The 16,616-nt window shown below is 40.3% G+C and overlaps 1 protein-coding gene across 1 annotated transcript in view; it reads right to left on the bottom strand.

Annotated features, from left to right (window-relative positions):
- LOC115793833 (sulfotransferase 2B1-like) overlaps positions 1–8,269 on the bottom strand; it is a 47,398-nt gene extending 39,129 nt beyond the window's left edge. The window contains exon 1 of the mRNA XM_030748971.1: positions 8,068–8,269. Coding sequence (XP_030604831.1) covers positions 8,068–8,209 — 142 coding nt within the window. The 5' untranslated portion in view covers positions 8,210–8,269. The remainder of the gene's footprint in view (positions 1–8,067) is intronic.
- Positions 8,270–16,616: the final 8,347 nt, after the last annotated feature.

Raw genomic sequence — 16,616 nt, 5'->3', positions numbered from 1 at the left:
TACTTTGTTATACTCCACTCTGCATTTAATCATAAATTATTTTTAATCTCTGGCTCTCTTCCACAGCATGTCTTTTTTCTCTCACCTCAGCCCAACCCGTCGCGGCAGATGACTGCCCCTCCCTGAGCCCCTGTAGCGGGTGCGGACCATGGTAGCTTAGCCGCCGTTAGCTCCCCCCCCAGCAGATCCCGAGCAGCAGGGAAAACAGGCCGGCTGGGTGACGGTGAGGAGGAAGCGTAGTCCTAAGCAGAAGCCCCGGGTCCACCACCAACCTGTTCACGTCTCTAATCGTTTTTCTCCACTCGGCGACACACCCGCCGAGAAACAAACTCTGGTTATTGGTGAGTCTGTTTTGAGAAACGTGAAGCTAGAGACACCGGCGACCATAGTCAAATGTCTTCCAGGGGCCAGAGCAGGCGACATTCATGGAAATTTGAAACTGCTGGCTAAGGCTAATCGTAGATTTGGTAAGATCGTTATTCACGTCGGCAGTAATGACACCCGGTTACGCCAATCGGAGGTCACTAAAATTAATATTGACTCGGTGTGTAACTTTGCAAAAACGATGTCGGACTCTGTAGTTTTCTCTGGGCCCCTCCCCAATCAGACCAGGAGCGACATGTTTAGCCGCATGTTCTCCTTGAATCGCTGGCTGTCTGAGTGGTGTCCAAAAAATGACGTGGGCTTCATAGATAATTGGCAAAGTTTCTGGGGAAAACCTGGTCTTGTTAGGAGAGACGGCATCCATCCCACTTTGGATGGAGCAGCTCTCATTTCTAGAAATCTGGCCAAATTTATTAACCCTCCTAAAAACTGACTACCCAGGGTTGAGACCAGGAAGCAGAGTTGCAGTCTTACACGCCTCTCTGCAGCTTCTCTCCTCCTGCCATCCCCCCAAAACCCCATCCCCATAGAGTCGGTGCCTGCTCCCAGACCACCAAAAACCAAAGCTAAAATCAGCAAAAAGCTATTTAAGCATAAAAATTCAAAAACAATAAATAATACAGCTTCATCAACTGCACCAAAGAATAAAACAATTAAATGTGGATTGTTAAACATTAGGTCTCTCTCTTCCAAGTCCCTATTAGTAAATGATTTAATAATTGATCAACGTATTGATTTATTCTGCCTTACAGAAACCTGGTTACAGCAGGATGAATATGTTAGTTTAAATGAATCAACACCCCCGAGTCACAGTAACTGTCAGAATGCTCGAAGCACAGGTCGAGGAGGAGGATTAGCTGCAATCTTCAATTCCAGCTTATTAATTAATCAAAGACCCAGACAAAGTTTTCATTCTTTTGAAAGCCTGACTCTTAGTCTTGTCCATCCTAATTGGGAAAATCAAAAACCTGTTTTATTTGTTATTATCTATCGTCCACCTGGTCCCTACTCAGAGTTTCTGTCTGATTTCTCAGACTTTTTATCTGATTTAGTGCTCAGTTCAGATAAAATAATTATAGTGGGTGATTTCAACATCCATGTAGATGTTGAGAATGACAGCCTCAACACTGCATTTAATCTATTGTTAGATTCAATTGGCTTCTCTCAAAATGTAAAGGAGCCCACCCACCACTTTAATCATACTCTGGATCTTGTCCTAACATATGGCATAGAAACTGAAGACTTAACAGTATTCCCTGAAAGCCCCCTCCTGTCTGATCATTTCTTAGTAACATTTACATTTACTTTAATGGATTACACAGCAGTGGGGAATAAGTTTTATTACAGTAGAAGTCTTTCTGAAAGTGCTGTAACTAAGTTTAAGGATCTAATTCCTTCATTGTTATGCTCTTCAGTGCCATGTGCCAACACAGTGCAGAGCAGCTACCTAAACTCTGCTCCCAGTGAGGTCGATTATCTCGTCAATAGTTTTACATCCTCACTGCGTATAACTTTGGATACTGTGGCTCCTCTGAAAAGGAAAGCTTCAAATCAGAAGTGCCTGACTCCGTGGTATAATTCACAAACGCACAGCTTAAAGCAGATAACCCGAAAGCTGGAGAGGGAATGGCGTCTCACTAAATTAGAAGATGCTCATTTAGCCTGGAAAAAGAGTTTGTTGCTCTATAAAAAAGCCCTCCGTAAAGCTAGGACATCTTACTATTCATCATTAATTGAAGAAAATAAGAACAACCCCAGGTTTCTTTTCAGCACTGTAGCCAGGCTGACAAAGAGTCAGAGCTCTGTAGAGCCGAGTATTCCTTTCACGTTAACTAGTAGTGACTTCATGGATTTCTTTACAAATAAAATTTTAGACATTCGAGAAAAAATTATTCATAACCATCTCAAAGATTATTCTTCATGTTCGGCTGCTTTCAGCACTGCTGGTATTTGTTTTGACTCTTTTGCTCCAGTTGATCTTTCAGAGTTAACTTCAATAGTTACTTCCTCCAAACCAGCAACATGTTTGTTAGATCCCATTCCTACTAGACTGTTCAAAGAAGTCTTTCCAATTATTGATGCTTCAATCTTAAAAATGATCAATCAGTCTTTATTAGTTGGCTATGTACCACAGACCTTCAAGGTGGCTGTAATTAAACCTCTGCTTAAAAAGCCATCACTTGACCCAGCTGTCTTAGCTAATTATAGGCCAATCTCCAACCTTCCTTTTCTCTCAAAGATTCTTGAAAGAGTAGTTGTAAAACAGCTAACTGATCATCTGCAGAGGAACGGTTTATTTGAAGAGTTTCAGTCAGGTTTCAGAATTCATCACAGTACAGAAACAGCATTAGTGAAGGTTACAAATGATCTTCTTAGAGCCTCTGACAGTGGACTCATCTCTGTTCTTGTCCTGTTGGACCTCAGTGCAGCTTTTGATACTGTTGACCATAACATTTTATTACAGAGATTAGAGCTTGCTATAGGTATTAAAGGTACTGCACTGCAGTGGTTTGAATCATATTTATCACATAGACTCCAGTTTGTTCATGTAAATGGGGAGTCTTCTTCACACACTAAGGTTAATTATGGAGTTCCACAGGGTTCTGTGCTAGGACCAGTTTTATTTACATTATACATGCTTCCCTTAGGCAGTATTATTAGAAAGCACTGCATCAATTTTCATTGTTATGCAGATGATACTCAGCTTTACCTATCAATGAAGCCAGATGACACACATCAATTAGTTAAACTGCAGGAATGTCTTAAAGACATTAAGGCCTGGATGACCTCTAATTTCCTGCTTCTAAATTCAGATCAAACTGAAGTTCTTGTTCTCGGCCCCACAAATCTTAGAAACATGGTGTCTAACCAGATACTTACTCTGGATGGCATTACTTTGGCCTCCAGTAACACTGTGAGAAATCTTGGAGTCATTTTTGACCAGGATATGTCCTTCAATGCACATATTAAACAAATATGTAGGACCGCTTTTTTGCATTTGCGCAATATTTCTAAAATTAGAAACATCCTTTCTCAGAGTGATGCTGAAAAGCTCATTCATGCATTTATTACTTCTAGGCTGGATTATTGTAATTCATTATTATCAGGCTGTCCTAAAAGCTCCATGAAAAGCCTTCAGCTGATCCAAAATGCTGCAGCTAGAGTACTGACAGGGACTAGAAAGAGAGAGCATATTTCTCCCATATTGGCTTCTCTTCATTGGCTCCCTGTTAAATCTAGAATAGAATTTAAAATTCTTCTCCTCACATACAAGGTCTTGAATAATCAAGCACCATCTTATCTCAAAGACCTCATAGTACCATATCACCCCAACAGAGCACTTCGCTCTCAGACTGCTGGCTTACTTGTGGTTCCTAGGATACTTAAGAGTAGAATGGGAGGCAGAGCCTTCAGCTTTCAGGCGCCTCTTCTGTGGAACCAGCTTCCAGCTTGGATTCGGGAGACAGACACCCTCTCTATTTTTAAGATTAGGCTTAAAACTTTCCTTTATGATAAAGCTTATAGTTAGGGCTGGATCAGGTGACCCTGAACCATCCATTAGTTATGCTGCTATAGGCCTAGTCTGCTGGGGGGTTCACATAATGCACTGTTTCTCATTCACCTTATTTACTTTGTTTATACTCCACTCTGCATTTAATCATTAATTGATATTAATCTCTGGCTCTCTTCCACAGCATGTCTTTCTCTCCCCTCAGCCCAACCGGTCGCGGCAGATGACTGCCCCTCCCTGAGCCTGGTTCTGCTGGAGGTTTCTTCCTGTTAAAAGGGAGTTTTTCCTTTCCACTGTCGCCAAGTGCTTGCTCATAGGGGGTCGTTTTGACTGTTGGGTTTTCTCTGTATTATTGTAGGGTCTTTACCCACAATACAAAGCGCCTTGAGGCGACAGTTTATTGTGATTTTGCGCTATATAAATAAAATTGAATTGAATTAAATATGATTCAAACCACTGCAGTGCAGTACCTTTAATACCTATAGCAAGCTCTAATCTCTGTAATAAAATGTTATGGTCAACAGTATCAAAAGCTGCACTGAGGTCCAACAGGACAAGAACAGAGATGAGTCCACTGTCAGAGGCTCTAAGAAGATCATTTGTAACCTTCACTAATGCTGTTTCTGTACTGTGATGAATTCTGAAACCTGACTGAAACTCTTCAAATAAACCGTTCCTCTGCAGATGATCAGTTAGCTGTTTTACAACTACTCTTTCAAGAATCTTTGAGAGAAAAGGAAGGTTGGAGATTGGCCTATAATTAGCTAAGACAGCTGGGTCAAGTGATGGCTTTTTAAGTAGAGGTTTAATTACAGCCACCTTGAAGGTCTGTGGTACATAGCCAAGTAATAAAGACTGATTGATCATTTTTAAGATTGAAGCATCAATAATTGGAAAGACTTCTTTGAACAGTCTAGTAGGAATGGGATCTAATAAACATGTTGCTGGTTTGGAGGAAGTAACTATTGAAGATAACTCAGAAAGATCAACTGGAGCAAAAGAGTCTAAACAAATACCAGCAGTGCTGAAAGCAGCCGAACATGAAGAATAATCTTTGAGATGGTTATGAATAATTCTTTCTCTAATGTCTAAAATTTTATTTGTAAAGAAATCCATGAAGTCACTACTAGTTAACGTGAAAGGAATACTCGGCTCTACAGAGCTCTGACTCTTTGTCAGCCTGGCTACAGTGCTGAAAAGAAACCTGGGGTTGTTCTTATTTTCTTCAATTAATGATGAATAGTAAGATGTCCTAGCTTTACGGAGGGCTTTTTTATAGAGCAACAAACTCTTTTTCCAGGCTAAATGAGCATCTTCTAATTTAGTGAGACGCCATTCCCTCTCCAGCTTTCGAGTTATCTGCTTTAAGCTGTGCGTTTGTGAATTATACCACGGAGTCAGGCACTTCTGATTTGAAGCTTTCCTTTTCAGAGGAGCCACAGTATCCAAAGTTATACGCAGTGAGGATGTAAAACTATTGACGAGATAATCGACCTCACTGGGAGCAGAGTTTAGGTAGCTGCTCTGCACTGTGTTGGCACATGGCACTGAAGAGCATAACAATGAAGGAATTAGATCCTTAAACTTAGTTACAGCACTTTCAGAAAGACTTCTACTGTAATAAAACTTATTCCCCACTGCTGTGTAATCCATTAAAGTAAATGTAAATGTTACTAAGAAATGATCAGACAGGAGGGGGCTTTCAGGGAATACTGGCAAGTCTTCAGTTTCTATGCCATATGTTAGGACAAGATCCAGAGTATGATTAAAGTGGTGGGTGGGCTCCTTTACATTTTGAGAGAAGCCAATTGAATCTAACAATAGATTAAATGCAGTGTTGAGGCTGTCATTCTCAGCATCTACATGGATGTTGAAATCACCCACTATAATTATTTTATCTGAACTGAGCACTAAATCAGATAAAAAGTCTGAGAAATCAGACAGAAACTCTGAGTAGGGACCAGGTGGACGATAGATAATAACAAATAAAACAGGTTTTTGATTTTCCCAATTAGGATGGACAAGACTAAGAGTCAGGCTTTCAAAAGAATGAAAACTTTGTCTGGGTCTTTGATTAATTAATAAGCTGGAATTGAAGACTGCAGCTAATCCTCCTCCTCGACCTGTGCTTCGAGCATTCTGACAGTTACTGTGACTCGGGGGTGTTGATTCATTTAAACTAACATATTCATCCTGCTGTAACCAGGTTTCTGTAAGGCAGAATAAATCAATATGTTGATCAATTATTAAATCATTTACTAATAGGGACTTGGAAGAGAGAGACCTAATGTTTAACAATCCACATTTAATTGTTTTATTCTTTGGTGCAGTTGATGAAGCTGTATTATTTATTGTTTTTGAATTTTTATGCTTAAATAGCTTTTTGCTGATTTTAGCTTTGGTTTTTGGTGGTCTGGGAGCAGGCACCGACTCTATGGGGATGGGGTTTTGGGGGGATGGCAGGAGGAGAGAAGCTGCAGAGAGGCGTGTAAGACTGCAACTCTGCTTCCTGGTCTCAACCCTGGGTAGTCAGTTTTTAGGAGGGTTAATAAATTTGGCCAGATTTCTAGAAATGAGAGCTGCTCCATCCAAAGTGGGATGGATGCTGTCTCTCCTAACAAGACCAGGTTTTCCCCAGAAACTTTGCCAATTATCTATGAAGCCCACGTCGTTTTTTGGACACCACTCAGACAGCCAGCGATTCAAGGAGAACATGCGGCTAAACATGTCGCTCCTGGTCTGATTGGGGAGGGGCCCAGAGAAAACTACAGAGTCCGACATCGTTTTTGCAAAGTTACACACCGAGTCAATATTAATTTTAGTGACCTCTGATTGGCGTAACTGGGTGTCATTACTGCCGACGTGAATAACGATCTTACCAAATCTACGATTAGCCTTAGCCAGCAGTTTCAAATTTCCATGAATGTCGCCTGCTCTGGCCCCTGGAAGACATTTGACTATGGTCGCCGGTGTCTCTAGCTTCACGTTTCTCAAAACAGAGTCACCAATAAACAGAGTTTGTTCCTCGGCGGGTGTGTCGCCGAGTGGAGAAAAACGGTTAGAGACGTGAACAGGTTGGTGGTGTACCCGGGGCTTCTGCTTAGGACTACGCTTCCTCCTCACCGTCACCCAGCCGGCCTGTTTTCCCTGCTGCTCGGGATCTGCTGGGGGGGAGCTAACGGCGGCTAAGCTACCATGGTCCGCACCCGCTACAGGGGCCTGGCTAGATACAGGATTTTCCAGGGTGCGGAGCCGAGTCTCCAATTCAGAAAGCCTGGCCTCCAGAGGTACAAACAGACTACATTTATTACAAGTACCGTTACTGCTAAAGGAGGCCGAGGAGTAACTAAACATGTGACACCCAGAGCAGGAAAGTGCAGGAGAGACAGGAGAAGAAGCCATGCTGGTAGTGAGTCGGCTAAGGGCTAAGCTACTACCTGCGCTAAGCTAGCGAATTTCTAAAAACAAATAACGTGAGTAATGTGAATACAGGTGATTCAGCAAAGAGTATGCTATTTAAAGTAGGTGAAGATTACACTAAAATATGTTATTATCCAGATAAATCGAGTTATACAGATATAACAGCTAACAGACAGCAAAACACTGTGCTCCGAAACAGGAACAGGAAGTGATACAATACCGCAGTGAGAGCCAACACCAAGTGACAGTGAAGCACATATCACAAAAAAAAAAAAAAAAAACGTGAGACGTCAAATGATTTATACACACAAGCGTATCAAACAATCAATTTTTCTCGTAAAATGTTACAAGTTGTCTCAGTCTTAGTTTTAGTTCTGGCATCTGTCCAGCGCAGTTTATTTGTATGAGTTGTAATCTTTTCAATAAACCACCGTTTAAGTTCGGTTCACTGTCTGAGTCCCGCATTTGGGGTCCAACCTCATCGTCTTTTTTTACAGATGGTTCATGTAACCTTGAGCAAACATTTGTTGAACATTTTCCTGTTTACCTGCATTCAGCTCAGAGAGCAGAGTTCCTGCCTGATGGCTTTGTGTGTGCGCGTTGTTGAATTTACAAGAGAAATTGGCAATTAACCTACACGTGATATGAAATATAATGAGACACACACACACAAAGTCTATCATCATCAAGGTTAAATCGTTAGCTTTCTGTGAGGTAAAAAAACTCCTTGAGTCTTTGACAGAAACACTGACCTGACTTTGGGTAGGTAACGACCAGGATGTCGTCGTCTTCAAACTTGAATTCCTGCGCAAATTTCAAACTCTCATAGGAGTTATTTTCTCTGGGAAGCAGAAGTCCATGATAGCGCAGGTACATCGCCTCAGGAAGCGACATTTTTTTGCGAGGATTAAAAGCAAAGTACCGTACTCAGGAACCAACGTGAAATCACAAATGACACAGAAATACTGTTTAAAAAGTGAACACTAACTTTTCCTGAGTCCCCCAAACCATGTGATATGTTACTTATTAATGCAGATAAAGTGACCACAGGCTTTGGATCAGAGTCCACCTGATCAGGACTAGGGTTTAATATTTTTCCTGAAAATGGCATGAATCAAATCCCGGGAAAAGACGAGCAATTTCCCGGGAATCCCGGGAAAAAGTGGGTTTTATTTATTTTTATTTTAATTAGGCCTTCTGTAGCCTGTGTCGGGCTTAACCTATTTTGATATTGTAGATATTTTACTCAACTCCATTTTAAAAGCGAAATATGTTTAAGTAATCTATTTCATGATACCTTCTTCACATATTAGGCCCGTATTCTAATTCATGATTGTTAGTAAGTGGCTGCAAACGAGGAAAAGAAACACTCGAAGTTAAACAGATATTTCTTTATTGTTCAGGCATATATTATAGGCTATATAATGCAAGATAACAATATATAATAATATAAAATTAACAACAAATTAAAGAGGAAAAAAGTACAACTGTGTATTAAAACGCTTGAAACGGAGGCTGAACGTGCCTGAAATGAAAAGTAATGCTTTTCGCATTAAACGAACCCTTCTGTCAATATTTCCTTAACTTTAACATTCGGAAGCTTTCTTTTTTTTCTGAAAGTGTGCTTTTAAGAAGCAGAGAGCATAGAGAGATTCTGCGCTTAAGCGATTTCGGAGTTTAGTGACAAATTGGCCGCAGATAGAAAATGCTCTCTCCGCCTCCACGGATGTAGCCTGAACAGAACGCAGGGCATCAAACAACTGCTGCAGGTGGGGTGGTCTCCTGTTTGTAGCTTCGAACAGAGAAAACTCTTTGGTCAGAACTTTCGTGAGGTCACCCTCTTTGATTTCATCTGATGCCGGCGTAGTGGTCATTGAAATGGCCTGCTGCAGATCCAATGCTAGGTTGAGGTTCCCTTCAGTTGAGACGTCTTCAGTCGATGATGTAGGTCTGGCATCTGCATCACCCTCGCTCGCGCTCTCCTCGGAGAAACGGCCGAGGAAAAGACGCTCCGCAAGTCCCTTAGCCGTTTTGAACATGATGGCCTTTCTTCGTGTTTGTCATGTTTGGACTCTAAATGTCTGCGTAGTCCGCTTGTTGATCCACCAGAACATTTGACGACTCGGTCACACAACATACATTTGGTGCTGTCATTATCTATTTTTGTAAAATGCCCCCACACAAAACTGTTCGTAGACATCATTGCCTGTATGTGCCTCGCTTCTGCTGAGTTACCGCAATACCGTAAGTACTGTTGACTCATCACCCCATCAATGTTACCGTATGACAACAAATCGACGTGTGCGACTTTTTTCCCGGTTTCCCGTCTTACGTTTCCCGGGAAACGGGAAATGGTTCTGATCGCATTTCCCGGGAATCCCGGATCCCGGAATTAAACCCTAATCAGGACTGCATCCAATTTGGATCTGATTTGGACCTGTTAATAGTGGCCTTTTTTCACCTGATAATATCTGATAATATCTCTTTTCCTCCATCAAAATCTAGTTGACTAACATGTAGATGGTTCTATAAAAGCTTAGACATTTCTTAAAGCACATTTGTCTTTCATGATACATCCTTACATTCCTTAAAGACTTGGAAATCTGCCCTGCATTTTATTTTATTTTAGATCAGATTATAAATGCTTAAACTGAGGAACATTAAAGCAATTTTTTCTTTAAATCCTATAAAGCATTTCTATAATAATCAAATCCTCTCTCTCTTTTTTTTTTTTTTTTTTTTTTAAAGGAAAAGAGAGCTTGTTACTGTCATGTGGGCTGTGTCGCAGGCAGGATTTGGGCCCAAATGCAGAACACGAGAGAAAACTTAGCTCAACTCCACAACTCCAATTAAACAAATACTGACCATGAACTAAGACTAAAAAAAAAAAATAGGGAAAGAAAAGCTGAACTCAAATCAGTCTTGAAAGATAAAACACTCCTTAGTGTGATAAAGCATTCAGTGGATGACATTGCTAAATTTCTGTCATTTAATGTGCTTAGAAATTAAAGAGGAAAAAGACTAATTCAAAGCTTTCTGGGGAATCAAATTTTTACAATTTTTTTTAAACATCGAGTAATTTAAAGGAAACTGCTGTCTAGCAAAACTGGGGCTCAGACTCAGACACCAACAATAACATCAGCTATTGGGTGTTTGCTGAGCAGCCCGCTGTGGGGCTGCAGTGACTTTGTTGTTTGATGGTGCGCTGCCTGTAAACAGGCCGAGTCCTGCCCACACTGGGACGGATCTGCTGACTTGAGGGCAAAATCACTATATCAGACTAAAAGCAACTGATAGCACCATAAACATGACTTATCAAGTAATAGGCTAAAAATTTTCCAGTGGCTTGAAGACAGCAGATAATTTGCTGTTTAGGCTTAGTTTATAAGTAGCTGTATTAACAATACTGTGGCAAAAGCTGAAGTACTGATTAAACGTCTTTGCTCAAGTAAAGGTGAAAAGGTACATGCTCTGAAATGCATTCAACATATGAAAGTAAAAAGGAGGACTTTTCTACCAGTAAGTTACCAAATATGGTTCCTCTCCAACTAATTCAGCTCTTAACCTGAATTTCTCCCTAATCATATTCATAATCATGATTGAGCCAGAGTGCCTTTCAATGTAATTTTATTTACGTAGCACCAATTCACAACACAAGGCGGTTTATATTGCAAGGTAAAGAGTCTACAATATTAAAAAGAAACCCTAATAAGAAGACACACACACACACACACACACACACAATGAGCAAGAACAAGAGTCAGTAGAAGACATGATTTGGCAAGTTTTTCATGAGTACCACCCACATACTCAACTCTGCTCTTCAACCCACAATTGCAAATTTTCCTTACAAATGTGGTACCATGTAAGGGGAAATAAACAGGATAGGATTCATTGACAAGAAGCATTGTTACAACAAAGAAATAATCGACCAAACACAAATTTGCATATCAGACCTGAGAACTTTAATGGGCTCTGTGGTGCTCCTGAATCCTGGTTGAAATTGATTAGAAGACAGATTAATAAGCTTAATTAAATGCTATTAGTAATGTTATTAATATGAAAACCATGAGCAAGTCTGAGAATCTTGGCTCAGTTAGCATTAATTACTTGGTCTGGAATCACTTACATACAGGTCCAGAAAATCTGAGAGATGCCTGTGAAATGCAGGCAGATCCTGGAAGAATTATGGTTGTTATATAATATGAAACAGGGGGTGTTTCTTAAATTTAGCTTTTAATAAAAGCTCACTCTGAACCCATTTTATGAGCATACTTTGAAAGGTCAGGAGTTTGAGTAGTTTAAGTAAACCCTTTGACTTTCTGGCAAGACAAAAGTCTGGGCTTTGTTAGCTGGAGTCTGAAAGAAAATCAGCAGGTAAATATTAAGTCTCAAAATAAAATATTAACGCAGGTAAATAACAATACAACTGGTGACTGGAGACTCCATCCTTTCAGTGGAAATAATGAAATACAATGTTTACACAAAATCACTTTAATGTTTTACCTGAAACATTGCAAGAATTCCTCCATTCAACCTCACTGTTCAAGAAAAGAAGGCCATCACAGTAAGGATCAAAACATCACATTATTACCACCTGACAAGGGGAGGCGCACCGTTGCTCTGAATTCAACTGATTACCACACCAAAATTACTACACTCCTCAGTGACAACAATACTTATGAGGTCTTAAGACGAGACCCCACAAGCAACTACGAGAAAACAGTGATCTGTTACCTACAACAAGTCAAAAAGGAAAAAGACACTGATCGCCCCACTTACTACCGTCTGTGCCCCAGAGAAACTACTCCATGCATTTTTGGACTGTTGAAGATCCACAAAGGAGGAGTCCCACTCAGACCCATTATCAGCAGTATAAACTTGGTCTCCTACAACATTTCCAAGCACCTCACCACCATCTTATCTCTGCTTGTAGGCAACACACCCCATCACATTGAAAACTCCACAGATTTTACCAATAAGGTCTGTAATCTTAAACTGAATCCAGATGAAACCATGTTGTCCTTTGATGTTTCACTTTTCACTTGTCTAGGAATACTGTGTTCTTTTTCCGCCATGCATACTGCCCCTTGTTACGTCCAGATAACTCAATTTTAGTTTCATCAGTCCAGAGCACCTTATTCCAAAATGAAGCTGGCTTGTACAAATGTGCTTTACCATACCTCAAGCGACTCTGTTTGTGGCGTGTGCGCAGAAAAGTCTTCTTCTGCATTACTCTCCCATACAGCCTCTCCTTGTGCAAAGTGTGCTGAATAGTTGAACGATACACAGTGACACCATCTGCAGCAAGATGATGTTGTAGGTCTTTGGAGCTGCTCTGTGGGTTCAATATGACTGTTCTCACCATCCTTCTCCTCTGCCTATCTATCTGGCATCAGCAGCATCTAACACGAGTCATGACTTTTCTTCCACAGAAAATGATCCCTATGCCACCAACACCAGATACATTATGAAATGGTGATTAAAAATACATGACAACAGATGAATGTTTCAGAAAATCACTAATCTGGTAATTTAGCACATAGAGCGGTAAAATAAACATTGTATTTCCAGTTAATTTTTTTTTGCTGGGTGTGCTCTCAGTACTGCTGTTTTTTTCTAAGGTGACGGCTGCAGATTAAAGCTCAGAAACTTTAAACTGGATCCATTTAAGTTTACTGTCTCACAGCCTGATAAAGGAGATGTGGAAATCAGAGATCAAAGTGAAATGAATGTGCAACTCAGCAGCAGATTCAAGTATTCAACATTCATGCATTTTGTAAATCACCAAATTAATACATGCACATCCCCGTGAAAATGTGGCACACAGATGTGCTTCATTCAGTGTTTTTAGTAAGGTATGACTTAATAAGGTGCACATTTAAAATGTATTCCCCAAGTAGAGAAGCTATATTGCACTTTAAACATGTTATAAATAAAAAAGTGAAAATGTGGCACTTCCAGCTGATTTTAAACTGACACTGAACTTAACCTGCTCCCGACACTTAAACTTGTTATTCTCTCAGCTGCAGACTCAGTGCTGTTTAAGGGTTTGAGATACTGCCATTCAAAAATGGCAGTATTACAAATACAGTACAGTACCATTAATTAATTTCTGTAATTACAGTCTGAAATAACAAATAAACACTTTGATCATCTAAATAATCCAAGTTGATACATCACAGTATTTAGAGGCTTGACATTTAGTTTTTGTGAAATATGCAGCAATATTACAGAAATTTGTGTGCAGAGTTGGGAGTCAATCCATTACAAATTTGGTCGCTTCTTCAAGAATATGATTTGATTGGATTTATAGTGTGTAATGTAAGGATGATAATGTATTATAATTTTCAATATAGCAAAACCTCTACTGTACTGTGCAGTAAAATGGTCAAAATTTGCAGGATAAGATGATTTCTGATGCGTTTGTAGGTCACTCGGCACCCGTACTGTATTATCTCGAATAAAAAATTCTGCATTCTGCTGGCCTGAGGGCTCGGTTGACCACAGTATCTTGATGCAATTGCAAGTGTGTTTGAGGCAGATTATTAAAATGTGCATTTTTTTTTATGTTAATCAGTTCAGTGATTGTTGGCCTGATTGTCGACTAAAATATTAATGAGACGGTTTGTGGAGAAGTCCAGCCAGGTATTGTAGGGTTATAAATAGGTCATTAAATAGGTCAATAGCCTGAGCAAACCTGATGAAGTGATCAATGACTACCAAAATGTCATAGCCTCCCCCTGCTTGACCTCCAGATGCATGTAGTCTATAGACACGAGTTCGAGTGGCGCAGAATTAGTAATATATCTCACTGGGCCTCTGATGTGTTTAATTGGTTTCTTTTGCTTAATGCAGAGGCATTTTCTGGTCACAATAGCCTCAGTGTCCCTCTTTATAAAAGGCCAGTAGAAACGGTCTTGTCCCAAGTGAATGACCCTCTCTGCCCCAACACGGCCCATGTCATCATGGAGCTGTTTGGTGGCCCAGTGTGAAATACGAAGTACAATGAATGATGAATGACTATTTTGTGAGGAGCTGGTTCGTATACATGATCGGAGTCTGCAGATCCTGTGAAGACGTTTGGCTGCCACCCAGGGGTGAAAGTAAGCCGGTACGGTCCGGTACTGCGTACTACGCAGACTTTTTTACATATATATATATATATATGATGTATATATAATATATATACATCATATATATATATTATATATATATGATGTATATATATATATGTGTGTGTGTGTGTGTGTGTGCGCGCTTGTCATAGTACCGGCAAGAATTTAAAACTACTTTCACCCCTGCTGCCACCTAACAAATTCCCAACAAATTTCAAATGAAGATGAAGACGTGATTTGGAGCAACAGTTGCTTGACTTGCTTAATTTAATAGACAATGACTCTGATGGATCAGTCTATCCCAGGGGTCGGCAACCTGTAATGGGGAAAGAGCCATTTGAACCCGGTTTCCACAGAAAACAAAACAGTGAGAACCGCAAATACTAGCGAAAGCCGGTAGCCGCTACCGGCTACTGCGAGTGAGGCATATATTATATAAACGAAAATAAATAAACAGATAAATAAAATGATTTTATTTTAATATTTCAAGATCACAATAATGTTCCAACTTAAAATTACAACAAAAACCGAACTGACAAAATTAAAATGCACTTCAATTGGATACTTATAATTTACTTCCGCGAGCCGCACAGAGCCGCAGATTAAGTGTGAATGAGCCCCATGCGGCTCCAGAGACGTGGGTTGCGGACCCCTGGTCTATCCAATGTGGGGCTGACTCAAACTCCTCAGCTAACAGTTCTGATAAGATGTGTTCATCAGCAGCTAGGTCAGGGAGATCAGTCCATAACTGTAATTTTTTTCAAGCACGCCTAAAAATGCTAAAAGCTTCAAATCTGCATTGCCATTATATAAATAGGGGGTGAAAGAGGATGCATATCAGTTTAAAATGTTTTCAATACATTTTCTACAACCGACTACAAACGTTATTTTTTATACATTTAAGGTGAATGTGTGAATGCAAAAAACAGCCTTTTTTAAAAAGTAGATAAAGGACATTTTTAGCTTTGATTTGCTCCATAAAGTTAGTAAAACATTTTTATCTCTAATAAAATCTATCATTGCAATATGCCAGCAACCTTCTAAAAACTGTACCAGTAGTTTTAATGCAGAGCCAGAATATAAACTGATGTGATTCAAATGGTGCGCAAGCTGTTTTATATGACATCAGGGATCATTTCTCTTGAACGCGGTTGGCTAGAATGACATCTAGAAGGTCTGGGTTCGATTCCACCTTGGCCCAGGCCTCTCTCTCGCTGTGTGGAGTTTCCATGTTCTCCCTGTGTCTGCGTGGGTTTCCTCCGGGTACTCCAGTTTCCTCCCACTGCCCCCCTCCCCCTATGACCCTGAACAGGATAAGCAGAAGACGATGGATGGATGGATGGATGGATGGATGGATGGATGGATGGATGGATGAAGTAAACCCAAACCTTCAGGTAAACATAACCATGCTTTCAAAAAGAACAGGAGAGTTTTTCAGCCTTATTACTTAAAAACAAAGGAAAAATAAATAAAAGTGCTGATGAAAAATTACATGGAAGCAAAATAAAACATCAGTACGCAGATGAAAAAGTCTTATTTAAAGCTTTGTGGAATTCAAATGTTGTAGCAGCATTTCCTTGTGGGCCTATCTTTAATGTCCAGGGGCCTATTCCAGGAAGCAGGTTTTGCCAACAGCTCTGGGTTTGTTAACCCTAAAATGAGGGAAACTCGTGTTTTCATTTTCAGAAAGAGAGCTAACTGCAACTCTGAGTCAGTTACCAGGGTAACAGACTGTGTGAACCTAACCTGCTCGCTGGCAGGTTTTATCCAACAAACTCTGAGTGTCTCTCTGACTCCTCCCCTCCTGCTGCACCTGAACCACCTGTATGACACTGATTCATTTCCTCATTCATAAAGTGGCTGCAAAGCGATCAGAGGAGCCAATTCATCTGCAGACGTTTATGTTTCTACAAGCACTGAAATCCCAGTTAGACGTTAGTTCATTATTTTTGTACATAAGATGAAGCCTTTACAGTCATTCACTTGTCAACAGGCAGTGAGACAGTGATGATGTCGCGGACTTATAATGAGCGCAGCTGCAGCTGTCAGACTGTCAGTCCGTTCCTCTGAAACATTTAATGTAGTTACTGTAGCATCACTGTTACATCACACTGATCTGGATGAAGCTTTAGACACAGAACACACTTTGGATGTAAAAACGTCTGGATCAGAAGATGTGAATG

The sequence above is a fragment of the Archocentrus centrarchus genome, chromosome 16, assembly GCF_007364275.1.
Source record: "Archocentrus centrarchus isolate MPI-CPG fArcCen1 chromosome 16, fArcCen1, whole genome shotgun sequence".
NCBI lineage: Eukaryota > Metazoa > Chordata > Actinopteri > Cichliformes > Cichlidae > Archocentrus > Archocentrus centrarchus.
This window is presented reverse-complemented; position numbering and strand designations above follow the sequence as displayed.